The sequence below is a fragment of the Peromyscus californicus genome, unplaced genomic scaffold, assembly GCF_007827085.1.
Source record: "Peromyscus californicus insignis strain IS unplaced genomic scaffold, ASM782708v3 Scaffold_24__1_contigs__length_46423439, whole genome shotgun sequence".
NCBI classification, from domain to species: domain Eukaryota; kingdom Metazoa; phylum Chordata; class Mammalia; order Rodentia; family Cricetidae; genus Peromyscus; species Peromyscus californicus.
The window spans coordinates 27,037,988-27,064,820 of NW_026294535.1; the positions used below are offsets into that span (position 1 = coordinate 27,037,988).

Genomic DNA, 26,833 nt, shown 5'->3' on the forward strand with positions numbered 1-26,833 from the left:
TGAGTATACTTACAAATTGAAGCCCAAGAATATTTTTATCATTGATGTTTTTAATTTTTGGCAATGCTAATACAGCAATAAATAACTATTGAATGGAAGGCACGGTTTAGAGCACTTTAAGGTCTATTCCTCAGTACTCCTAACAAGTTTTATGAATAAAAACCATCACTAACTTCATTTTATACATGGTAAAACTAAGTTTAAGATATATTCTTAAAAATGTATTGGAATGGGGGTGTAGTTCAGTAGTAGATCCTGTGCTCACAGTACATGATTTCCTGTGTTCTGTTTCTAGCACCCAAAACCAAAAAACTATTTTAAAAATAACTTTTACACATATTACTTTTAAGAATATTGAAAACAGGGCAATGACTATTTCACATTGCTTTTGGTATCAATAGGAGGAATAGACACTGCCCATAGCAGTTTCACATAATAAATAACACTTGATTTTCACAGTGACCTCTGAGAGGTGGGTACTTTTCACATCATTTTAAAATGGGAAGTGGAAAAAGTGGAGGCTTGCAGAGTTTCGGTAGACACACAAGAAGGGTGATGTTGGGGTTCCGACTTGTGTAGTCTGATGTTTCATTTGAAGGTCATACTCAGCCTTTGTTGTCTTCCTCTCAGGAAAAAACAACAGCAACAACAACATTAAATCCAGTGCCTAGGTAAGTGCTCTACTACTGAGATATACTGCCACCCCTAGGCACTGGATTAACTCATAAATAATCTGAATAAGAAGAACTATAGAAGTTTCCTGTATCTCTCAACTGACTCTTGAAATAAAGACACCAATTATAATTCAATATGGATAAGTAATATAAATGCTGTTAGAATTAAAAAACAGAACACCAAATATACATCCTGCTACTAGGATTCAAGAAATGTCCAAACTATTTTGAAATAAATTACAATTTTAAAGGAAGTTTGTTTGTATTTTATGAATTCTTTCTGCTGCTCAGTCTTTGTCTCTCCCTCCCTCCCACTCTTTTTACACACACACACACACACACACACACACACACACACACACGCACAAACAATTACTTTTGCTTTAAAATCATCATTAGGACTAAAAGGTCAAAAGAGAATTTGATGGAATAAAAACAATGAAACACATAATGAGTTGATTTAACTCAGTGAATATTGACATTTTATTTTTTATATTAATTTGTATTTGTCATCCAGGCATGTTTGAATACCACTCAGAATTTTAAAAAATATTCACTGAATAAATAACTTTCACTTTAGGAGCTACATATATACTGCATGTGGTTCATTTATTTACTTTAATGCTTCAGAGCCCTTCCTATGATGCTTATAAAATATAAATTCGTACAGATCCCTAATGATGACATGTTAATAGTGAAGCAGCATTTTAAAGCTTGTTATGTCCCTACACATAATAATTCAAGATTTTCCCATACATAGACACCACACCTTGTTGTCAATAAATAATTCCACTTTAATGGCAAAGTAATAATTTAGACAGATACAGGGTGCACATTTGCAAAAAAATATATGCAAGCTGGTTTACAAGCTAAAGGGACAATAAACCAATAGAAAATACATCATCCAGTTAGGTCCATTGACACCAAGTACTTATTGTTGGGGCTTTACAAAGACTACAAAATTTCTCGGGTGATTTCTTTCACTGCTTCTGCCTATTTACATGATATGTTACATCCAAAAAATGTACAAAATATAAAATGTATACAGACAAATGTTTCACAAGCTAGTTTACGTTGTAAACTAGGCGTACCTACTGGGATGTATTGCAGGAAGTTCTGTTGATGCTCATGTGTGTGGACTGTGTTTCTCGAAATGGCAGGGGAAGATTAGCAATTTTCCTTAGATGACTTATCATACAAGGGCAACTAGTCACTCATCCAGCTACATAGATCGATGTTGCACGACAGATTTGATCCACAGTTGAGGCTCCAAAGTCAGGGTGACAATTCTGTGTGCATAAACTCAGTCTGATTTCCCTCAGGGCAATAGCACCGTGTAAGGACCTATATATACACTTAGTGACACTCTGAAATCTGCACAGATACCTCGTGTTGTTAATTTTGTTCTAGAGAAACCAACCCATAGATGGTCACAGAGGGTAGCACCAATAACATGTCCCAAAAGGTGTACAGAGCTACATCTACACCATGGCATAGACCTTAGGTTTCATTAACTTTGAATCTGTCCTCTGTGGGTAATATAACTCTGCCAGTGACTGATTAGCTTTCACGCACTGTCTTTATAGCCTGCCACAAGAGATGTATTTTTCAGACAGTTACTCATCCAAAAATGTACTGGCCTTGTGTACAGATCGGAAGCATGCTCACTCTACCACGGATAGCTCCTGCATTGTCACAACGACTTGTAAGTACAGGACAAACACACCAGATAATAACAGCTTCGAGGGGTTGCATTCTGTATTTGTTTGCAACATACAGGAAATCTCAGCAAGTGGAACACACCTCTTAACACCAACAGGATAAAATACAGTTTTGTTTGTGTTCGTTTTGATTTTGTGCAAGTTTGAAAAAAAAAATCATTATTTACAATACCTACCCAGTAGACTGTGCAAATCTAACCTTCTTGTACAGTATACATACTTCCTCTTCCACAGTGACTGACTGCATCAGTATTCTTTAATGCTGAATGTCTCATGTTCAATAATAGCAATCAAAAACAACATGCGTCCAAACTAACATTTTTTTTTTTTTCTGTGAAAGATAAAGACGAGGGAAGGAAAGCCAAATAGCTGTGCTCATGCTGAATCCAGGGCTTGAAGTTCACCTGGACCCGAATTAGAAATCTCCTACCTTCCGAAATGCTTCCACTTAGAACTGGGTGGAATGAAGCCACATGTCTCTGCTTTTAAGTGATGGTCACAGAGGGGTTCTACGGTTCTCAGATTATTTGCAGGATAGGCAAAGAAATCTCTTTATTCACAAGATAAAAATACTGTTCTTTCCCCTATCCATTTCTTCAAGAAAGCAAAAATAAAAAAAACGATATCTAGAAATGAGGCTGCTGTGTTAACTGGTGTGTTGCTTGGTTGTAAATGAAGAGACGGTGGAAATAACCAATGGTTTAGGATTGAAACCAACTGCTAAACTGTTGGAGAAATCTGTTTTAAGGCAGTGAGACAGCACCATAGAAAATGTTCCTTCTTTCACTGAAAAGGCGCAAACAAATAAAGCCCTAAAAAAGCCTTTTGTCAGTGTTGACTAATAATTAGTAAAAAACTCTGGTTCAGGGAGTGGGCAGGTGGTTTGAAAAGACCACTGTGGGTAAAAACAACCTTATAAAACCCATGACTCATACACTAAGAGGAAAGCAGCTCGCTTCGGAAGAGCGCAGCGGTTAGAAGGAAGCTGGCCCTTCCTATTTGCCGCCACCACAGTAGTGTTTTTCTGGTGGTTGCACAATCCCCTTTGTGCTTCTGGAGAGGACTGGCCTCTTCCATTCATTCTGCCATGGAGTGAACACACACCGCAAACACTACCGGAGCCCTGTCACCAGCACCATGCGGCACAAAGGCAGTGGCGTGGATCAGAAGAATGGACCCTGCCTGAGGAGGGCAGCCCCTCAGAGGAAACAAAAGAAAGGCACAAAAAAAGAAAAGAAAAGGAAAAAAAAATAAGTCCTGCATTGTAAACTTTGAAAGAGGAAGAAACTAAAGTCCAGCCTGCTATCCCGTGTGCAATCTACTCAGATGCCCTGTCCTTAGGGTCCTTTCCAGTTGTGCTATGGAGCCCTTGCTCACTTTATGGTTATAAAAATGCCTAGGAATAGAATAAACTAAGTTCCCATTTCAATTTAGCATCCTGGCCATTGCAATTGAATTCTGCTGCCTCCTTGGAGGCCACACGACTCTAGACTCTGGGTCAGGGCCCTGACAGGGGACTTATCATACTGGCAGTGGTTTAGTGACAATACCTGTCGTTTAAAACACCTTTCAAAAGCACTGTCCTTCGCCTAACTCTTTCCACCCTTCAGAGGGTGGATTCAAGAGATGAATCCAAAATGTCATCATGGTGGTGGATGCTATCGCTGTCACAGCTTTGTGTGCCCGAGTAGTTGGCTGCTTCCTGGAGTTTCATTAGCATATTCATCTGAAGAAAGAGAAAGAGACATCCTTGTGAGCAACTATGCATTGAGTCAGCCAGCCCCAGAATGAGCAGGGCCCTGAGCCATCTCAGAGAACTGACTTTTCTCATCCCATCCAAATGAAATGCACACAACAGTTACGGGTTTTCACTCACCGACCGACCTGGCTCCTGAATTGCTTCTCTCAAATATGACTACAGTTCTAAACCAGAAGAACAAAAAATAGGGCCGCAAGATAACTCTTTTATTCAGGACTGTGAATGAATACTGTTTCAGCAGGGAAACTGAACAGGAAGCTATCACAGCTGGACATCTGGGTTGGTTGCAGGAGAGCAAGCCAAGCTTCCCAGCTTTTTGGCTGGAAGAAGCAGAGAGCATTGAATGGCCAGTGAAAGTCATGAATGTTCACACACACACATACACACACACACACACACACATACACACACACATGCACGCACATGGACGTGTGCACACACAGGCTTGCAAGCACTATCCCTTGAGAGAGAAGCAGGGGACAGAGTGGAATGAAGCCAGCTGCTGCGCACAGCACACCATCTGTTGATCAGGAGCTGACCTCGAGAGGGGGTAACTGGAGGAAGCGGACCATGAGCATTTGAAGAAGGAGAAGGAAAGAATCACTGTCAAGTGTTTGCTGTCACTGAGGCTCTGGCTGAAATATGATTGATACATCACTGAGAACAAAAGCCACCTTCTGGAACAATAGCAGCCCTCTCAAGCTTCTCAACTTCATAGGAGAATGGTAGTGTTTGTTCCAGTAGAGAAAGGACTTGTGCATGAGAGGACCTGGGGAGAAAGACAGCTTTCCGATGTATTATGAAATAAAAGGCTTGGATTTCAATAGATCTGCAGTTCCACTATTAGAGATGGGAGCTAGGAAAGAAAAAGAATGTTTAAAAGCAGACTGGGAAAATCGATGGCTCAACAATTTCCAAAGGCACAGGGTAATTGGTGCCTGTCTTCGTGAGGGTCAGGGACTTGTTTTCTTATTGAGGGTTTCTTACAGTACAATAAACTCTATATTGCGCAGTGCCAAATACTAACTACAGTACTTTCTGCAACAATCAAAGTTGTCCTTTATCTTTCAACTCAGAGAAATAGAGTAGGGATATCTAAAACAAGATTTCCTGGTCTTCAGTCAGGCTATGAATATTTGTATGCCAGTATAAAAATGTATGTTCAATAAACGCCTGTGGAAAAAAAATGATGAACTGGTAATCATCAATGCCAGCAAGAATGCCATTTTGACAAAGAGGCTGTGGTTATAGAGTATTTTGAAATCATGTTGATAATTTCCAGGGTGTTTTTCAATAGCATTTCAGCCTTAATTGCCATAATGTACTAAACCAACTACATAAGGAAATGAGATAAAAGTAGTTCCTGATAATGCCTGAAACTTAAGCATTTGATGGAAGCTGGTTTATAAAAAAGAATTGTGCCTGAGCACCCTCCTGACTTAAAAAGAGAAAATGCAATACCCTTTGACCCCAGTGGGCACAAGGCACACATGTGCTACACACACACACACACACACACACACACACACACACACAGGCAAAATACTCATATACATAAAATAAATACATAAAAGAAAATGGTAGGTTCAGTTAGCATCAGCTCCCAATCTCAGATCTGTAATAAACACATACAGTGGGATTCACTCTGCGTATGGCAGTGTTTTTATACATTAATATCAAAGGACATTATAAAAAGCAAGTAAGTTTACATATGACTCAGTTACCATTGTGATTAACCAGGATTAACCAGGATAATTCTCTGATTATCATTTTCCCCTGGTCTCCCCTGCATCCTTCCTATACTCACAGCCAAGATAATGCCTGTTATTTAAACATGTTCTTCCATTTATCTCACTCAGGAGCTGAAGCTCTGCCATTCACCCCAGCTCCATGCTCTGTCCTCTGCTTTGTTACTAATAGGATCTTCAGCAACTACAAATCTAAACAGATAAACACTAATGAAAAATACCCACTGACGCTCCACTGCCCATGTGATAAAGTTTTAACTGCCCATAAAATTAAATGGCTCAATGAAATCTAACGGCTGGATAAGTCTATAGTTTTAATTCTTCTGACCAACTGATATTTGGCCTCTAACTCTTAATTTTCACTGTGCTGTTTGGCAGTGTTTTGTGAGATACTTCCTTGATTTGAGAGGCTCTGCATTCAACCATATGAAAAACCCCAATGCTTGTATCAACTCTCAGCTTAACCATCCCATCCTCCAAGTCTCCTGCATCTTATGTAGTTTATGCACACATCTTGCATCACTCCTGGACTATGTCCTTTTAAGATCGTAAATGATGATACCTACCATGGTCACCAGATCTTAGCATTCAGCACACATGTGCCAACATTAAACATTTTGGTGATATGTGTGCCTTTCATTTTTAAAATAATGTTCAGTGTACCAGAACATTCATTCATCCTTGTTCAGATTCAAAACCAGGCTCCTGACAATAATAATTTCCCTACCAGGATTTCTAATTTAGATTAGACTGCAATACATTTTTGCTTTCCATTCGTGATTATACAAATATACAGAAACAAAGACAGGGACAGCCTACCCATGTTCACAACAGAATATATCTGATCCAAGGTTTAGTTTTAGATGGTACCTTCTGTCACTGAGCATGCAATTCCTTCTTGAGGTTCTCACAAGTAGAATACTATAAGAGCACAAAGTAGATACACTAAAACGTGGTCTTTATTCCCAGTCACAATATGTACTTAATACTCTCATAATAGTCACACATTGGAGTTCTATACACTTATTTAAACTACTGTAGTGCTTCTAAAACTAAAATTATATGCACTACCACCCTGAGGAAAGTAGAAAGACTACCTCCTTTTTCATTGCTACAGAGATGGCTCAGTGGTTTAGGACCCAGGTTCAGTTCCCAGCATCCACATGGCAGCTATTCAACTATCTATAACTTTAGTTCCAGGAAATCTGGAGCCCTCTCACAGACATAAAAACATCAGTACACACACAAATAAATAAATCTTATAAACAAAGGAGTTTATCCTTCCCCACAGAAAGCAACAGAAGACTAACTGCGTTTAATATGGCTAGTTGATATACAGTAAATAGGTTTTGTTCTGTGTACATTTGATTATATTTTATGGATAAACTTCAGTTTTCTCTTAAATACCTAGGGGATTGTTATGACAACTAAAATACTGATTATTTAAATATCAACACAATTTAATGTATAATCAGAGAAAAAATATAGTTATACAGTTTGAACCAGTTTCAGGGTCTCATATATAAAAGACATAACATATATATAACAAATAAGTTGGGTTTTGTTTTTGTTTATTTGTTCATTTGTTTTTTAAGAATTTCAACCAGGGACACTGCGCTGAAGGTAACATTTTGAATGATGACCCCGATCAGGCTGGTTTCATTTATAACTGACAGTAACTGGTCTTGGATACTGACAGCTAAATGCTAATGACCACACACTGACATCAAGGTAACACAAGCATAATCAGACGTGCTCACCAAGGGGTCCCCTTCTGTGTCCGTCTGGGGAACACGCTTTGATGCTGTGGCTTCCTTTGCAGATGTACAGCCCTCGTACCCCACATCTTCCGGCCTCACCTGCAGCAGGGCCGGGCCCTCCTGAGGCAGGGATACAGGATTCCACGGGTACGTCTCAAGGACCCACTTGGACGGATCTGCCCACGGTGCCCGTTTCCCGTACATCTGAAAGTTTACCACATACAAATGTCATCACTATTAGGTGGGGGCAAAAAGTGTGACTGCTAATCAGGTGGTTATTTTCACATTCAGTTCCTGTGAGTCTTTCCATGGGGATTTGCCAGATTTTAAACATATTTGCATCTGCATAGCTCACTTAAAACTCCAAAATTCTACATCCTAGAATGGGGAGCGCCTAAGGTGGGAGAAAGCATGGAGGAGGTTTATTATAAGGAAATAGAGACGTTCTTGTACACGTTTGCTTTTACTAGTAATTTGACAAACCCAGGGCAAAGAAACAAACAAGAAGTCCTCAAGGCTGATACAAAACAAAACGGAAAAAAAAAAATCTGTTTTTACAATAATGGGAGTTCTCTAACAAAACGTACGTTGGAAAGACAATGAACGAGAGCAGCTTTTTGTCCATTCGCTGTAGCCCCGCCCCCTCAAAATTCCATCGCTTCCCTTTGGAAGACTTCTGATACATTTATAAATAAGAATACCAGGAAGGGGCTGGAGGAATGGCTCAGCGGTTAAGAGCACGGGCTTTTCCAGAGGTCCTGAGTTCAATGCCCGGCAACCACATGGTGGCTCACAACCATCTGTAATGAGATCTGGCGCCCTCTTCTGACTTGCAGGCATACGTGTATACATAATAAATAAGGATAATTTTTTTTTGTTTTTATAAAAAGGAAAAAATGGAAACACAAGTATGAAATCTGTCAGAATCTATGGGAAACGATGAGCACAATAAGAAAGAGACACAAGAGACAGGAGAAAGTCCTGTCAGTAGAATACAGGGGAGAAAACAATCTAGGAGTTTCTACGTTAGAAGCAAAGCACGCCTTTAATCCCAGCACTCGGGAGGCAGAGGCAGGCAGATCTCTGTGAGTTCGAGGCCAGCCTAGGCTACCAAGTGAGTTCCAGGAAAGGCGCAAAGCCACACAGAGAAACCCCGTCTCGAAAAACCCAAAAGAAAAGAAAAAAAAAAAGAAAAAGAAAAAGAAGCAAAGGCTGAAGAAAGAGGGCGCGGTGAGGAAAGAGAGACTGGTGAAATTTTGTAAACAAGGGGTGAGGCTGAGAGGACATGGACAAAAATTCACACTTAGGAGGAGGCAAGAGTGTGCTTTCTTGTCTCTTGTGACCTGTGCCACCAAGGACCGTTCTGGTTACCAGGGGCTCTAGCGACATGACCTCAGAGGACAGCCTGCGGTTTGTCCAGTAATGATGGGTTCAGTGAGACAAAAGAAAAATACAGGTATTGTGAGTACAAGTCCACGGAATACTTTTAGGTTTCTCCAGAAATTATATTAAAATTTGAATCCATGATAATATAAAAATTATCTAGGTCCCAATATTCCTTTTGGAGGCAGAGACAGAGGCAGAAATCTGAAGATTACTTGTTTTGCATTGTGATTTAAAAAAAAAAATAGCTCTCTTGTCAGGTGGTGGTGGCGAATGTCTTTAGTCCCAACACTGAGGAGGCAGAGGCAGGCAGATCTCTGTGAGTTCAAGGCCAGCCTGGTCTATAGAGCAAGATCCAGGACAAACACCAAAACTACACAGAGAAACCCTGTCTCAAAACAAACAAACCCCCCCCCCCAAAAAAAACAACAAAACAAAACAAAACAAAAACCCTCTGTCTCACAAAACCAAAAAAAAAAAAAATCTGATTGTTTTGTCTCAGCTAAAAACTACTTAATATATGGTAAAAAAAAATAATGTACACATATGGGTACAACTAATTAAAAGGAAAATGTACAATTCTTTTTTGGGGGAGGGATTCAAGGATTTCTCTGTGTGGCCCTGGCTGTCTTCGAATTCACTCTGTAGCCCAGACTGGCCTCGAACTCAGAGATCCACTTGCCTCTGCTTCCCAAGTACTGGGATTAAAGTCATGTGCCACCAATGCCTGGCAATGTACAATTCTTAAAAAGTTTGTGTTTAGGGGTTTGAAGAATGGTTCAGTGGTTAAGAGCACTGGCTACTTTTCCAGAGGAACCATGTTTGAATCCTAGCAATGACATGACAACTTACAATCTTCCTTTATTCTAGGTCTAGGGTAACTGACACCTTCTTCTGGCCTCCACAGGCACAAGACATGTATGTGGCGCACATACTTACATCCAGGCAAAATATTCACCACATAAAATAAAAATAATAAGTAAATTTAAAAGAAGAAAAAAATCGCAAGTATAGAATTGACCTAAAAAGACTTGAGTGTGTATAAAGAACAGATGACAGCCATTTTAAAGAACCAGCTAGGACATCAAGAGTATGGGAGACCAACAAAAAAAAATGTGAATTTTGTAAGAGGAGAAATTTAAACACCCAGAAAGAGCTGATTTGATCGCTGACATTTCAAGAATCACCAGCAGAAAAACTCAGATTGCGTGTGTCAGCAGCACCCTTTCCAACCAGAACATGTGTCCCTGAGCATCCCCCAGATGGTCCTCAGCAAAGCACCAGCCTTCATCCAAAAATGACTTTCCTTTTCCATTCCTCCAAACGGAGAGACCCAGAATTATTTCTTCACTTCTTCTTCTGATACAAGGTCCTTTGGCATATTTAGATCCAGTGATATGACTTACGACTTTTTCTGCCCTAGAGGGCACAGATGGGGCTCTCCAAGACTCCCATTATCTAAATTCTTTCGGATAGTAAAGGTTTCAACTTCAGCAAGAACTTTCCATCTATTAAAAGTATTCACCTATTTCATGTGCTGGCTCCCAGCTTGATCCACTATACCTATAAGGTAAAACTGCTTTTCACACTAACCTAGTACAAATTCTCAGGGGCCACAGCACGAAACTTGAGGTGTATAACTTTTGTTTGAGAAATTATGATTACTCAAACAATTATGACTCTCACCCAAATGGAAGCTTTACACAATTATAATGGTCAAGGAAGAGTTTAACAAATATTATTTACTATAATATAAAAAAACCCATGTATCTCCAAAAGTAGACTTCTAAGGAAGTTAAGCAGTTTATATATCACCACTTTGTGGCTCATAAGGCTTCTGTTGCTTTTTATTTGTTAGCAAGCAAATATGAAATATCAGTCTACAAATAAAGACTAGGATAATAGTTTATTAATATGGAAACTGTATCTGGAGGAAAAATAAATTCACCTAAATGTTAATTTTAAAACAAAACTTCTCTAATATAAATGAGTTTCATAAATGATAATATGATTTTTCTTTTGAATAAATGAAATTTGAGAGACCAGCTTACATTGTAGGCAGCACCATGGTTTTTGAAAATTCATGAAATGCAAAATGTTTGAGCTAAAGATGCCGTGGGATAATCCTTTTCTACACTATGAATATGCATTACTCTCATTTGCTAATAAACAGCTGATTGGTCGATAGCTGAGCAGGAAGAGATTGAGCCGGAGAGCCAGACTAGGAGAATTCTGGGAAGAGGAAGGGCAGAGTCAGAGAGTCACCGACAAGTGCAGAGAAGCAAGACGAGGATGCCGTACTGAGAAAAGGTACCAAACTAAACATAGATAAGAATTATGGGTTAATTTAAGTGTAAGAGCTAGTTAGTAATAAGCCTGAGCTATTGGCTGAGCATTCATAATTAATATAAGCCTCTGTGTGGTAATTTGGGAAGCGGCTGCCAGGTATATAGGAACTATGGTCAGAACAGGAAACACCTGATTACATAAAGCTATGTCTTTTTCCTTGGATCCACTTACTAGTCTGTGTCCTAAGATGTATAACTGTGTAATTAAATATCTGTATAGTAAGAACACTTTCAACACCCATGACAACAACCTTAGCCTTCAGTTCATAGTGTTGGGTGAGCTCCTTTTGTGAAGACATACACAACAGCCTTGTGATAATAGACATACTACTGAACATTTGTTGCTCTTTACTTTAGTTTTCTGCATAAATAGCCAAATAAATGAACGCTTTTGTTTTTATAAGAATGAGGGTCTGGCTTCCTTTTTGCTTCATTTTTTTTTCTATACAGTAATACAAGTCAAATACTCTACCTGAAGGCCTTCCCTCACTGCCTCGAGAACATAAGGTACCAAGGAATAATTCCAGAGGTCCATGAACCACACCCTAGAACCTTCTACATCCATGGGGCAAGGAAGAAAAAGCCGTGGACCTGAGAAGATACAAGTGGTAAAATGTTTTAGAAACATCATATTTACCAATCCAAACACATGCTTAGAGATGTTTTGGAGAAATATAACACACATTCCTAGAAAATACTAATTTGGTCGGCCCAATCGTTCTGAAAACATGTTCACGAAAGGTTGAGTCTCCAGGCCTCATTTTTCCTAACAATGAAACATTAATAGAAGGCAAAACACAGAGTGAAGAGAAATAGTGAAGTTTATGATCCAGTCCTGTTTTACAAACAATGTAAAGTTCAGTTCCAAAGAGATGCACTGTCAATTATAAAATGCCATCACTTGCAGAACTTGGAATCAGTCTAGACACTCTGAGCTGAAGATGGGAATAATGCCTGCAGCTGAGGATTTCTGATGACTGACTGCAGTGGAAAATGCAATTCTGCCCATGAAACTTAAGAAGGGATGAAAAAACAAATACCACTGTGCCCCCCGAAAGAGGGTAACTTATTTATAAGAAGTCCATTATTTTTAAATAAAGTCTTCTTTCACAGCCACATCTGAATGAGCTAATAGATAAAATATGTGAGTTACTCTTACTAGCATAAAAAGTTACTCTGAGTACTTTTTCTTTGGACTGGTATTCTGATTTTTAGATGCTTTCCTATCTCAAACTTAATTTCTCTCTCCATAATTGTCAGATACAATGAAATAATTGTAGATATAACACTCAGAGAGGGACAGTTTCAGAAAGGAAAAGAATCCCTTAATCTTTGGGAGCTTTGAAAAGTCTAGCTTTCCTTGTTATTTAACCATCCAATCTGGCCACCTTTACACAGCGCTTTCAGCACCTGGAAAATGGAATATTTTAACTTTGGAACTCACCGATAGTGACATCAGAAGAGCTATGTGTTTCCAAAAAACTGTTGAGATGATGCCATGTCTTTGGAATCCAATCTATGATTTTCACTAGGTCATTATTGCGTATATTCCTTTCAATTTCCATCTCTATCATTTTCCTTCGAAGATACCTGCCTAAGAAGCCTTTCACAGGTTCTGTGTGGTTTGAACACAATACCCACCTACAAAAAAGAAAAGAAAAAAAAATCAGATGCCCTTTTGTAAAACTTAAAATTTATTTCCATAGTAAATTTCATTGCAATATAAAGCACTAATGTTCCCATATTAATTAATGGCCTCAGTTAGATGCCACAAGCATTTAGAAAATCTATTATCATTAGAGTTATAATACAGAGTGAATTTTACTTCCTAGCTTCCATGAAGTTTATGTTCTGAGAGTGAGTGGGTGCATACATGCTGAGAGGGCTTCTGTGGGAGAATCACAGATCCTGAAATAGGAGCTCTCTTCTCAGTCTTCCCTCAGAAGCAGAGTGCTCTCTCTTAGCCAGGGAAGTAGTGAGCAGGGAAAGAAACACGTTTCGATTACAGATTAAAAGATCACAGGATGTCTGCTTGAAAAAGAGTGCCAGGAGAAGTGAGAATTATCTCCAAGACACAGGCTACTGCAGGCAGGATTGTCAACAACCAAATGGAAAAACAGCCATCCTTCTGATTAGAAAGACACAATAACATGTACACACAGAGCACAGCTTGGCAGGCAGGGGCACGCACACACACGCACACACACACACACACACAGAGTCCTTCAAGTCCTTACCTGAAATTGTGATGTAGCTCTAAATTTGGTGATGAAGAGACTCCCTGATTCATTGTGCCAATAATATAAGGACTAGGAAAAAATAAGAGAATGAGGTCTATGCTAGAGAGAAAGCAATTAAAAGAAAAACAATTAAGAAAACCAAACACTATTCTATTTTAACAGTAGGCTTTAAGAGGGAAATTTCATAATGTTCAATTGGAAAGTGACAGAAGTATTAAGAACGTAATTTCTATTGGGGATTCTAACCTGAGCTCTGGCACTCTGGGCAACACTTCTTCCTCTCCAATCTGAACCTTAGTTTATAAGAAAAGGAGACCTACAGAACTTTTTTCTTTTCTTTTCTTTTCTTTCTTTCTTCTTTTTTTTTTTTTTTTAGAATGTTTCACTATGTATCCCTGGCTGGCCTTGAACTCACAGGTATGCCTGCCTCTGCCTCTCAAACACTGGAATTAAAGGCATGTGCCACCGCGTCCAGGTTAGGCTAATATCTTAGAGCTCTTATGCTTATACCAAAACCTTGTTAGTATTCAGTTATTTAAAGATTCTTTTTAAATTAGATTTATTTTGTGCGTATAAGTGTTTTTCTCTGCTACATGTGTGTGTGATGCCCATGGACGTCAGAAGAGGGTGCCAAGTCTGGAGTGATGGACCACTGTGAGCCTTTTTGTGGGTGTTGGGCATCTTTTAGGTCTTCTGTAAGAACAAGTGTTCCTAGCCATCTCTCTAGCCTCCTTAAAGCTTCTTAGTCACACAGTAAGATTTGATCCCCACTTTAACCTTTATGTTATGCTGATCAATTTGTAGGATTTTATCACTAGCAAAGATTGATTTTTTTTTTAGAATACCAATTATTTAGAATACCAATACTACTAAGGTTAATGCCATTTATATTGTTGTGTTCTCTATGCCTTTCTCTAGAGACAATGCTCCAATGAACATGTAGGTTTTCATAATATTAATATTATTATTGATGCCTTGATTTACTCTGTCCCTCTACTTCAGATAATAAAGCATTGCATTATTGGAGGGAGCTGTACCTGAATGAATTAACTTTACCTCTCAAGAAAAGTTGAACTGATAGTAGGGACTGAATAGAGAGCTCAGAAATATCCTTCTGGTTATCACAGTCCCTATTCAAAGAATCCGACCATCCCACCACCCACACTGGCATCCTAGAATTCCGACATGTCTATGGAAACTAACATCATCAAAGAAGACATAATGCTTCCATCAAAGTTCCCAAAGATCGGATGCAGTGGTGTGTGGAGACAGAGGCAGGGGGATTACTGGGAAGCTGAGGCAAACTTGGTTAACATAATGAGACCCTGCCTCAAAACAAAAACAAGCAACAAAACAAAGCAAAAAACCTTCCCGAGGACATAGCTGTGGATAAATAGGTATTCTAAAGCATACATACAGATTCTACGGAAATTTAGGATACTATTAAAAGTTCTTGCACTAACAGTATCCACTACAAGTCTTAAAACATGAAAAGGTACAAAGAAGCAAACGGCATCCCCATTTCTAAACGTGATTGTTCCAATTATTTTGAAGAGCTTACCATTTGTTGTATTTACAATTGAGGAAACCATTGAAGATATCACTCAGAGAGCCCACATGGTGGAGATTATCCAGAATTATGACCACAGGGAGCTCCACACCATTATTGTCAGCACTGCACTGCTCAGCCAGGTTGGCAAGGTACTGCTGCAATTCCTTAAAGAGACAGAGCAAAGACATCAGAGATGAGTCGCTACCACATGCAAGCAATTCACAGGTTTAGGAATAGCATATCGTGTCCTTCACTCGGATTCTTTTCATTATTGTCATGCACAAAGCCCATTTAAAATGGAGAGGCTCCTATTTTTAAAGGAAGCGGGGAGTGGGGAGGCTATTAAGAACTGGAAGCACGGCTGTATTTCAGGGGTTCCTCCTCAGAAAGAAAACCAGACGAGTTCTAGACAGGAACTCTCATGGTGAACTATATGTATCAGGTGTCTTTTTGTTTTTAATATTCCAATAAAGTAGATTTTTGCCAAAGCTATTTCAGTTATAGACTAAAGCCAAAGTGGCACCTTTTCGGTTCTGTAGTAGAATATTATTTTAAGGTGTGTTATTTTTGTTCACGTTACATTTGTTTAACTCTGTGATGCTGTATTACTGTGCTTGTCTAAAATACCTGATTGTAATTGGAAGATTTCCTGTGTCCCACCGGGTCCACAGCTGCTCAGACTCAAGGAAACATACAGAGGCTTATATTAATTAAAACTGCTTGGCCATTAGCTCAGGCTTACTACTGACTAGCTCTTACACTTATACTCAGCCCATTTCTGTTAATCTATATGTTGCCACATGTTCCATGGCTTTACCTGTCTGTCATTACATGCTGCTCCCTGGACTGTGGGCTGGCGTCTTCTCACTCAGCTTCCCTCTTCCCAGAATTCTCCTTGTCTGCTTATCCCACCTATACTTGCTGCCTGGCTACTGGCCAATCAGTATTTTATTAAACCAGTGTACAAAACCATTATTCCACAGCACCTGATGGTCTAATAAAGAACTGAATGGCCAATAGCAAGGCAAGAGAAAGGATAGGTGGGGCTGGAAGACAGAAAGAAAATAGTGGAGGAGAAATTTGGGAGAAGGGAAGAGATCAAGGAGCCAGAGGAAGAGGAGGAGGACTCCAGGGTCCAGCCACCCAGCTACACAGCAAGCCATGTTGTAAGAGTAAGATTTACAGAAGTAAGAGAACAGGAAAAGCCCAAAGACAAAAGATAGATGGGATGATTTAAAGTTAATTAAAGCTAGAAAGAAACAAGCCAAGAATAAGCCTCTGTGTATGATATATTTGGGAGCTGGCTGGCAGGACCCCCAAAAGAGCAAAACCAAACAACAACAAAGTTCCTTACACTTTCAACATTTTGATTCGAACTATTTAGATGGGTTGTATGTAAAAGCATATCCCTAGTCCTCAAACAAAAAAAAATGTAGATAATTATTTATTTATCATCTGCAGGTGACTGGTGCAATTTTAAAGAGAAAACATGTCTTATATTTCATGGGATCATTTAATACCAGCACTTAGCATTTCTTGAGCTTCCTAGTTATTTTCCATGCATTATTCTTATCTAATAACTTTGAACCTAAATAGGATAACCAGTTCTTTGATTGACAGTTCTCACAGATGGGTAGGTCAGGAGCAAAATTAGGTTCCTTAGAATTATCCTAATCAGTAAGAACATTTCCATAATATTTGCATATTCATAATGCCATTTTCAATTTGTAAATCTTGCTCAGGGTTAAAACAATTCCATGATCCCAATTTCTGGCAGTCAGGTAAATACATGCCCCCCACACACGAGATGCTTTCTCACTCTATCTATGAAGTTAACTTAGAGAACTGACAGCAGAGTAGATATGCTGGGCACAGCAGTGGCATTGAGTAATATTTGTTCAAGTTTTCTGATGGGCTCATAGGGAGGTGGTCTTTGAGATGACTCTTGGATAATAAGTAAAATTCCAACTGGTAAGTTTGAAGTTATCCATTGCTTCAACACACCTTTATCAAGAATTTATTATGTGCCAGGTACACTGGTACTGAAAAATCAAGGACCCAGTGTAACACGAATCTTAAAAGGTCTTATTAAAAAACAAACCTGGAGCCAGATATTGGGGTGAATGCTGAAAGATCAGAGAAGCAGAGCAAGCCACACCTTCCTCACCTCGCCAATTCCTCTCAGCTGATCCTGTTTCCATGAATCCTCAGACTGAAAGCCTCTGAGTCCTTACCCCTGGAGGGTCTCAGCTGAACTGCTGCTAAAAGCCTAAAAGCTTGAAAGCCTCTAGTTCCTGGTCCTCATATCTTATATGCCTTTCTGCTTTCTGCCATTACTTCCTGGGATAAAAGGTGTGTCTCTTTCTCAAGCAAAGACATAACATCTCAAGTGCTGGGATTAAAAGCATGTGTCACTATGCCTGGCTGTTTCCAGTGTGGCCTTGAACTCACAGAGATCCAGACAGATCTCTGCCTCCTGAATACTAGGATTAAAGTGTGCTATCACTGCCTAGCCTCTATGTTTAATATAGTGGCTATTCCATTCTCTGACCCCAGATAAGTTTTATTGGGGTATACAATATATTGGGGGGACACAATATATCATCACAACCAAGTTTCTTTGTTCCAAGAACATCCAGCAGATGAGCAGACAACCTAAGCAATAAGAACATCACAATACCATAAGGAAAGTGACATGCATAAAACACCATACTGAGAGTTAAAAGAAGCCTCTCCTAGGTTTAAACAACAGAATATAATGAAAAAAAATGGTTAAAATATTAAGAACAAAAACCTCACAAAAGTCAGAAAGTACAACTGCAAGATATATTTCAGGAAATAATAAGGATGCTGCTGTTGCCGTGGGACACAGTGCACATCCTGCTATGTGAAAAGGAATGGAAAGAAAAAAAAAAAGAGACTGGATTCATGAATAGGGAATTGAATGTATCACATAGAAATTGTGGACCTATGGACCACTGATACCTTTGTTTGCTTGTCAGTAGGAGGGAATAATTTATTCATCAAAAGAAATATACAACGACTAATAAAAATAAAAGCATTCCAGAAGCTTATTATGTGCAAAGAAGTTAGGCAATACATATAACTATAATTAAGATAAAATTGCAGTATTTTCATCTATTTTGTTTTACAACATGTAAAGATTACTCACAGCCTCTGGAAAAGACTCACAAGTAGCAGAAGTACTTCCCACTATTTTTTTTTTTCTTATGGTTAGGGAATATTTTGAAGTTTAAAAAAGAGCAAAGAGCCTCCCATGTAAAAAGACAGGAATAGGCAAAGTCAGAAATATGAAAATGTAATGCCCAAAAGACAGGTGGAAAGAAGGAGCTCTGTGAAAGAAAAATGCATGCAAATCGGTAAAAAGGAAGTTTACAATGTGAAATGGTAGGGGAAGATCATGAAACACTCCCTGGTGACCACACAGACACATGTAAAATTCATGGGATGAGAGTAAGTTAGAATTAGGATTTTGCAGTGCAGAAAGTACACTGCATACGGAGAAAAGGGATGAGCCACGAGAACAACCGGAGACGGTTTAAGCCAAAGGACACTATCATTCTGAACAGGAAAAGTGTGACATTCTGGATTGAGTACAGAAAGCAACAGAAAACACTGGAGGGTTACAATTGAGCTGGATTTTAATTATGAAGAGAGATCCTATTTTCCATGATGTGAATGGACAGAGCTGACAAGAGTGAAGAGGAATTCTAGGGAAAAATTGTAGGAGTCTGAGGAAGCAGGAAGGCGGTTGGGGTAGAGGTTAATGGAAGAGGATGGGCCTCTGATGCAGGGCCACCTTCGCCATTTCTAAATAGAATTTGATCAGATGAACTAGAACACAGCTGTAAGTTAAAAGAAAACTCTGAAATTGGTGAAAATGGGCATGGCTAATGATGTTTAATTCATGCCTACCGTACAGGTCAGCACACATGGAAGCCACTACAATCACTCAATGGGAAGCAGGAGAGAGAAGGAGGATAGAACATTCGGAACATTTTTGTTTGTGAAGGTAGAAACAAGCAGTGAAAAGACCAGAAAGATCTTACCTGGGAAGGAGGAAGGAAAGGAGAAATTAGAATTACAAAAGCAAGAATTTTTAGAAAGGAAATTCTTTTAAGGTCAACATATTCTACACAAGGATTCAAGAGATTTCAGACCAGCAGAACAATTAATGGGTATGTAGTAGGTTCTTGAGAATATGATAAAAGCCATGGGCCACTGAAAAGCACTTTGGGATCCTCAGGCCATCTTATGAGGCAAAAAATTTGGGTTGAGAGGACAATATACTTGCATTAAGCATTCACTATCCTTAGCAATTTAGGTAAGAGAGAGCAGTGCCAGATGCCAGATGGGCATAGCCATGAGATAAATTCACATCTAGACTTTGAGACCATGGAAAACAGCACTGTTATAGGGAGATCACAGCCTTGCTTTCTTAGATTTTGACGTGAAACACATTACAGATGAATCTGCCCAGGCCAGTTTTCTGATCTTTTCCTACCTACCATTCCAAGTGGCTTCAGCTGGCCACATACTCTTTACTAAATCCATTTCCATCCTTCTGGGTCTGTTCTATCAAATGTCACAAAGTGTAATTGTTTGTGTGCTCTGCTCTCAATCACAATATTCCAGCTGGCAGCTTGAGAGAGGGCTTAAAGTGTGGGAAGAAGAGGAACAGAATGTAAAATGAAGAGGTACCAAAAACACGAGGAGACTTTTCTTTTTCTCGTTGATGGCTTATTGTTTGATATTTTTTTTTTTTGAGTAAGTGCTTTCTGGCCATGTCTTTTCAGTGCTTTCTAATGACATAGCATAAAACAAAGCAGCAATTACATGGCTCTATTTTTTTTTTTTTTGCAGCAAAAGACTTATTATTTCATGCCTCATTAGCATTTTATTTTAGAAAATCTATATTTCTCATTGCTACCCCTACACAAACTTGTCATTCCCTCTTCATTTATATCACCCTCCCACTCATACCCTCTCTCCCCTCCAAAATCCAAAAATCTGTGGATTCTCTGTCAACTTGAAAATAATAAGCCATATTCTCTGGCACTAATTCTACATCCAGCCTGACTGACAGCTCATTCATACAGAACAAACTAAGGGAGAAAAATCAACATCTTTCATTTGTCTTTTGTGTTTTCTTGATTAATACTGTATTATTTGTCCAAGAGTTTCTTCCTATCACCATGTTTTATTTAAATACCCCTGAGAATCTCACCCCTGACCACCTACCAGCAGCAAAATCTGAATTGATCTAATAGCAATGTCTTTGCTCATCAGAAAAGCAAAACAAAAAAAGAAAAAAAAACTATTAAAATATGTAATTAGAGCTGGGTGGTGGTGGTGCACACCTTTAATCCCAGCACTCGGGAGGCAGAGCCAGGTGGATCTTTGTGAGTTCAAGGCCAGCCTGGTCTACAGAGCGAGATCCAGGACAGGTACCAAAACTACAAAGAGAAACCTTGTCTCAAAAAACATTAAACTTAATGACCATTATTTAGAATTTCTCCTAGAACTAAAATTTAAAAAAATAAATGAAACCACAAAAGAACATGTATAAATAAATGGATTTTCCAAAGAGAATATTTTGTTAGAGGAATTGATCCACTATGCTTGACATTGTCAGATTGCATCCCGTTGAATTATAGAGTTGATACATTTAATTCCAGCCATCTACAAAATGATCCTCCACTTTAATAAAATGCTTCCATCTCCTCTTCCAAATCCATTTTACTTATTTTCTAACCACTTTTTTTTTTTCAAAACAAAGAATTGTGTGAAGTTCTGGCATGTCAACACTGAGGAAAAGCCAAAGAGAACATAGGGGATACCCAAGAGACCTCAGCGTTCTTTTATCTTTTGGCTGGAAAGAAAAGTACTGTGTGCTAAGAGGCTTTCATGTGGAGATACAAAGAAACGGGGACACAGGAGACATTAAATATGCAGGTGAGAACAAATGAACAACTGTCTCCCTCTAATGCAGCTTAAAGAGGAGTCAAGTTTTCCACCTTGGGCTTTCTGCCATTCTTCAGTCCCAGTGACAATGAATGGCACAACCACAAATTTGAAAAGTGCTCTACTCCAAAGAAATACTCAGAATTTACAGACCACATGTATTTAAGCTTAAGACACCCCATTGTGCTTTATGTCTATTACTGTTGGAAAAGAATTTTGAACCAAGGTATATGTGTATGGGGGGGGGGGGTAAGTGTGTACTTTTGCAAGAAATCTCCATTGTGGTGCTTGCAACTTTTGATAGTTTATCTCTGTATCTTTCTATGCAGCCATCAACTGCAAACCCAAAACAAAACAAACCCACACACATTTCCTTTGAGTTCTTCCCAAAACCTTTCATTTTCCCTCATTCTACAGTTGAGAAAAAAAAAAAAAAAAAAAAAGAAGGTGCCAAGGAATTCAGTAACGGTCCCCAATTCTCCCGCTACTTAATGAACCATCCCACTGAGATGGATCTGTTCATTTGGTTGCACAGTTGGCTTATATGAAGAATCCAATAGGTTTGGGGGTAACATTACCTTTTATCTTGAAATCTCAGATTTGATGGATTTTGGGGGTAACATTACCTTTTATTTGGGGAGTAATATTACCTTTTATCTTGGGGGTAACATTACCTTTTATTTTGGGGGTAACATTACCTTTTAATTTGAAATCTCAGATTTGATGGATTTTGGGGGTAACATTACCTTTTATTTGGTGGTAACATTTTATTTTGAGGTAACTACCTTTTATTTGGGGAGTAACATTACCTTTTATCTTGGGGGTAACATTACCTTTTATTTTGGGGGTAACATTACCTTTTATCTTGGGGGTAACATTACCTTTTATTTTGGGGGTAACATTACCTTTTATCTTGAAATCTCAGATTTGATGGATTTTCTACCTCTCCTCAAGGCCTGGGTATTAAGTAGTTACTTGCCAGTTGGCGAGCTTTGAGGAACTGACTGAATCAAGGGGCTGCATTAATCAATTAACATCAATTGACTAATATGCTGATGAGCTGATACTGAATGGGCTATTCAAAGGGAAAGTCTGGTGAAAGGGTGTAGTTCCCCAGGGCCATGTCTTTAAAAGGTATACAGTCTCCTCCCTTTCTTTCTAATTTGTGGCTGCCATGAGATGATCCTCTTCATCTCTCCAAGTTCTCTTGCATCCATGATTTTCTGCATTGCTAGGTTAAACAATAGGGCCAGCTGACCATGAACTGAACTCTCAGAAACTGTGGGCCAGAATGAATCCCCGCCCACCTCAGTTTATCTCAGGCATTTTATCACAGTGACAAGAAACCGACCAACACACTGAAAGGCTTGGTGAGTTTATACCATTCAACTAGACCATTTTGAAAACTGTGGCATGATTCTCTCTCATTGGGACTTTATCAAGGTATTCCTGATTGTTGCACTTTCCCAAGGGCACCTCAGGTAGCAGCCATTGAGATTTTAATAGTGTAGGAGCCCACAAAGGTTTCCTAGTGAGGTCTGGGGCTTGCTTTACCCAGCAGGGCTGCATAAAGGGATGGATTGACCAGTGCGTAGTTACCAGGTGTTTGGAAGAGTCTGCTCTTGGCTGTTGTAGGGGGAGGTCTTTTGCTCCACCCTTGGCATTCTTCTAAAAGGCCTTTTAGAAGAGACAGAAGGGGCCAGTGGATAAGGATCCAGGCCCTCTCGAGGCTATCCTGTGTTTCTATCTCTCTCTCTCTCCCCTCTATATTTTTATCTAAATATTTCTCACTTCTCCCTCCTCAAGAGTACTCTGGGGAAAAAGTGGGAGCGGGTTTTCCACAAAACAGAACTGGTAAAACTAGTGTAGTGTTCCGAACATGGTAACCATCATCTACTTCCTATTTTAGTACTCTTTATTTTACTAAGTATAGAAGTGCCAGTGAGGTGCTATAGCCTCACATGCCAATGTAATAACAGACGGGTTGGGTTATGGTGACATAAAGGTGAACCACTGCAACATTCCTCACTTTCCCAAACTTCTTGTGCGGAGTTTTTCAAGAGACACGATGTAAGCAAATTGCTTTCCCAGAATTTCTGCGATTATTACTGTTATCTCCAAATCAATCCCTATTCCTGCAATGTCCCAGTTAATTTCTGTTCATTTCTGATGCTTAAGCCAAATACTGTCTTTTTATACAGCCTGGCTCAGCCTATGGAGTCATTTAACCTTCTTGTTTCTACAGCATCATAAACCATTGCCTTTCTCGTCTAACACTTTGTCAATGCATATTTTAAAGGACATCAGCAACAAAGGCTCTACCATTTTATTCCATATAATCCCAGTGACTTTCCACAGATGTGGTAAGTGACTGTTACTAAACATAGTAGTTTTGTGAGCATTAATTAAAGCAAAGTTTGTTCATCCACTAGATTATAATATTAATGAATGACATAGTAGGATTTTTTTTTTTCATGTGTGACATGTGAGTTGGCTGTAATTTTAAACCTTGATTGCTGACACTTCTGGAAAATAATAGTTGTTTTCTCAGTATTCTGTGACTTACCTTACTTGACTTGTGGTCCACATTGAAAGTAGCAATTGCATCCTCTGTTTTTTTCCTCCCAGATTTGGCTATTACATATTCAGCAAGTTTGTTGGCTAAATAGGTCTTTCCAGTACCACTCGGTCCTGAGAGTATAATTCTGTGGTGCTCCATCAGCAAGTTAAAGTACCTTTGGGTAATTGGTTTAGGGATCAGTGTATCAAAAACAAAACTGTCCAGACTATTTTCTTCTACCCCTGAAGGAAGAAAACAAAGGGAATAATAAGCATTATTGTTTTTTCTTTGTAGAATTGGAAATATATTAATAAGCCAAAATAAAGCCTTGTTACTCATAAGAATGTAGTTCTTGCAAAATAATTTTCTGACTATTTCTAACTTGCAAGCATTGGTTGGCATTGGTTGCCATTCGAACAATGATAAGAAGGTACAGCAAATATCTAAGCTGCTTAGGCTCCTTCCACTGCCAGCCGCAGGTTTTCCATTATTTTTTAAAGAAAGAAAAATATAAATTTAAATTTACTAAAATCAACAAATGTGCTAATTTCTCTTAGAGATGTATTATGGTGTTAGAGAAGAAAGGGAGATGTGTAAGATTTATAGAAGCAAGACGGGGAAATGGCCAGGCATAGTAAAAGACAATATGCGTTCAAGGCCAGCCGAGACTGCACAGTGAGACCCTGTCTCAAAAAGTCAAAACTGAAAGGACAATACTTAGTCTTTTTCTCCACCCCATCCTTATTACCTTCTGTCACTCATAAAGCACCACAGCTGTACAGCCATGTAAGCTTTTGAAAAAATACAAATTACAGTGTTTGGTAAAGGATTAAGAAGAGAGCAACATTATTTCCTTTTACTAACCCAATTACTTTAATCATAAACCAAATATTGACGAATCCCACTATTAACCCACAGTTTATGTAGACACCTCCTCATTCTCAAACACACTCAAACAAAGAGCTAGGGAGGCAAGCCTGTGTTAGATGTTCCACTAGCTATAACCAGTCACGACAGCCTAAGACCAGGAAGCGGCATGCCTCATCCCTGGCTCTTGACTTTCATTCTCTACCTGCTGTGGATGTTTATTGAATACACATACTTCTAGCTCCAAAATATGGTGATGAATATATTAGTCCAGGAAATACAATAACTTGCATGGAAAGCTCTTCTCATAAGGATGAGATAGAAAAATATCTAGAAGCTGACATCCTTCTTATTACCCTTCTTCTACAAGTCTTGGTGACTCTTCAGAACTCTATTTATAGACAAACCAATGTCCATTTCATACTAAAATTATACCAGAGGTTAATACAATTTATAACTGTATGCAAACTTTAACAAATGGCAAGTACAAAAGAAAAAAAAAAAGGAGGGGTCTGGGTAAAGTTGTGCTTTTCTTTTTACCTTTCAGGTTCACAGTGATAATATTATTATCTCCAACCAGGTATCCACAAGGTAGCAGTTCAGGCACTTCTAGGTTATGGGATCTAATCAAATCTCCTATACAGTAGCTAGCAATACAGTCAGAGCTCAGACCAAGACTAGAGGATGTATCAATCCGGAACACATATTCCTAAAGTGGTCCACACATACAAAAAAAATATATAAGTTAAAACAGACCTTCAACTCATCTGTAACAAATACAAATTCATGCTGATATAAAGCTGCTTATCAAGAATTTTGATTCATAATTTTGTCTATGGATAGAACACCTTGAATGTACCCAAGTTCCTCTGCTCTCAGAAGCTAATCAGGGTTGGGCATGATGAGTATTTAGTACCACAGGGATACCCAGTGCTGTAGGCTTTTTGATTGAAGTGATGGCTCAGTGGTTAAGAACAGTTGCTGCACCCAGATGGCAGCTGAGAACCATCTGTAACTCCAGGCCCAAAGGTTCTGATGACATTTTTCGGCCACAGACATCAGGCATGCATGCAGTGCACAAACGTACATGCAGAACGCTTAGACATATAAAGCAAATACATTTTAAAAAATTAAAAGAAAATTTGGATGGACTATATAGGAACTGTTAATATTAAACAGTACAAGGAGAGAAATCTTTCCCCACTGAGATGGGGAGGGGATCAGATGCATCTAAGCTATGAAAGTTAAGTAAAACATCAAAAATGTGAAAATATGAAAATTGATGTCAGGCTACCTTCAAAAGCTTACCTTAAACAGACGCCTAATGACACCATCTAAGACATCCCATTTAGTTTTTCCACTAACACCAATGGATCCTATCAAATATGCCTGAGACTTCTGGTCCTTAATGAGAACAAAAAGAAGAGAAGGCCCAATAGTTTTTTTTTTTTTTTTTTGAAATTTATCACTATACTTCTAATTAAAATATATTAATGTAGTTGCTGCTTAAGACTGCATGTGGTAGGTTATGTAAAGTAAAACATACCCCAGTGAATTAGTCAACCAAGCAAATAAAGTAAGAGCTAGAACAACAATAACAAAAAAGAGCCTGAATGGCACAGCAGGCAAAGATGCCTAAGCTGTTCAGAAGGAAGGCAGAGTGAAGGTATCACAGACAACTGCTTTCCGTACTGACGCACTTGGCACATCCCTCCCTTTAGAGGCTGTGTGGAAGAAAGACATAGAAGACACAATGGATCTTTTCAAACAAATATAGAACTTCATCTTACTAATTTATTATTTTTATCTTTGATAAAACACAGTTTTTTAAATTTAAATGTAATACGTAATGCCTCCTTAACAACAAAGTTATCCACTTTGTTATGTGATATTTACCTATTTGAAAACAGGTGTGAGTTTTGAAGTTACCAGAAAATTTCTAAGAACCTGCAGAACTTTGGAGAATACTTTAATAGTAGAAATGGTGATCTCACAACTATATTATTTATAGGGTAGATTATTGATTTTTTTCTAGGAATGTGAGAAATACAAAGATTCTGTCAGCCGTAGTTAAGTTGGAATATTTTTGGGGAGTTAGGTGAAAATAATTATATGAAATAATAATTGTTATGCCAGTAAGTAGAATTAGTTAATAATTACAAACCTGATTTCCATAGTCTAATGACCATTAAAGCATAGTAAAATAATCATTGAGCCAAGCCTTTAGAATGCATGC

At 38.7% G+C, this 26,833-nt stretch overlaps 1 protein-coding gene across 7 annotated transcripts in view; it reads right to left on the bottom strand.

Annotated features, from left to right (window-relative positions):
- Window positions 1-1,129: 1,129 nt before the first annotated feature.
- Nav3 (neuron navigator 3) overlaps window positions 1,130-26,833 on the bottom strand; it is a 775,186-nt gene continuing 749,482 nt past the window's right edge. For all 7 annotated transcript variants that reach the window (XM_052753308.1, XM_052753309.1, XM_052753306.1 and 4 more), the window contains 9 exons: window positions 25,906-26,001; window positions 25,138-25,306; window positions 23,737-23,972; window positions 15,195-15,349; window positions 13,631-13,702; window positions 12,838-13,034; window positions 11,866-11,984; window positions 7,663-7,866; window positions 1,130-4,121 (listed from right to left, as the gene is read on the bottom strand). In XM_052753308.1, coding sequence (XP_052609268.1) covers window positions 4,002-4,121; window positions 7,663-7,866; window positions 11,866-11,984; window positions 12,838-13,034; window positions 13,631-13,702; window positions 15,195-15,349; window positions 23,737-23,972; window positions 25,138-25,306; window positions 25,906-26,001 — 1,368 coding nt within the window. In that variant the 3' untranslated portion in view covers window positions 1,130-4,001. The remainder of the gene's footprint in view (window positions 4,122-7,662; window positions 7,867-11,865; window positions 11,985-12,837; window positions 13,035-13,630; window positions 13,703-15,194; window positions 15,350-23,736; window positions 23,973-25,137; window positions 25,307-25,905; window positions 26,002-26,833) is intronic.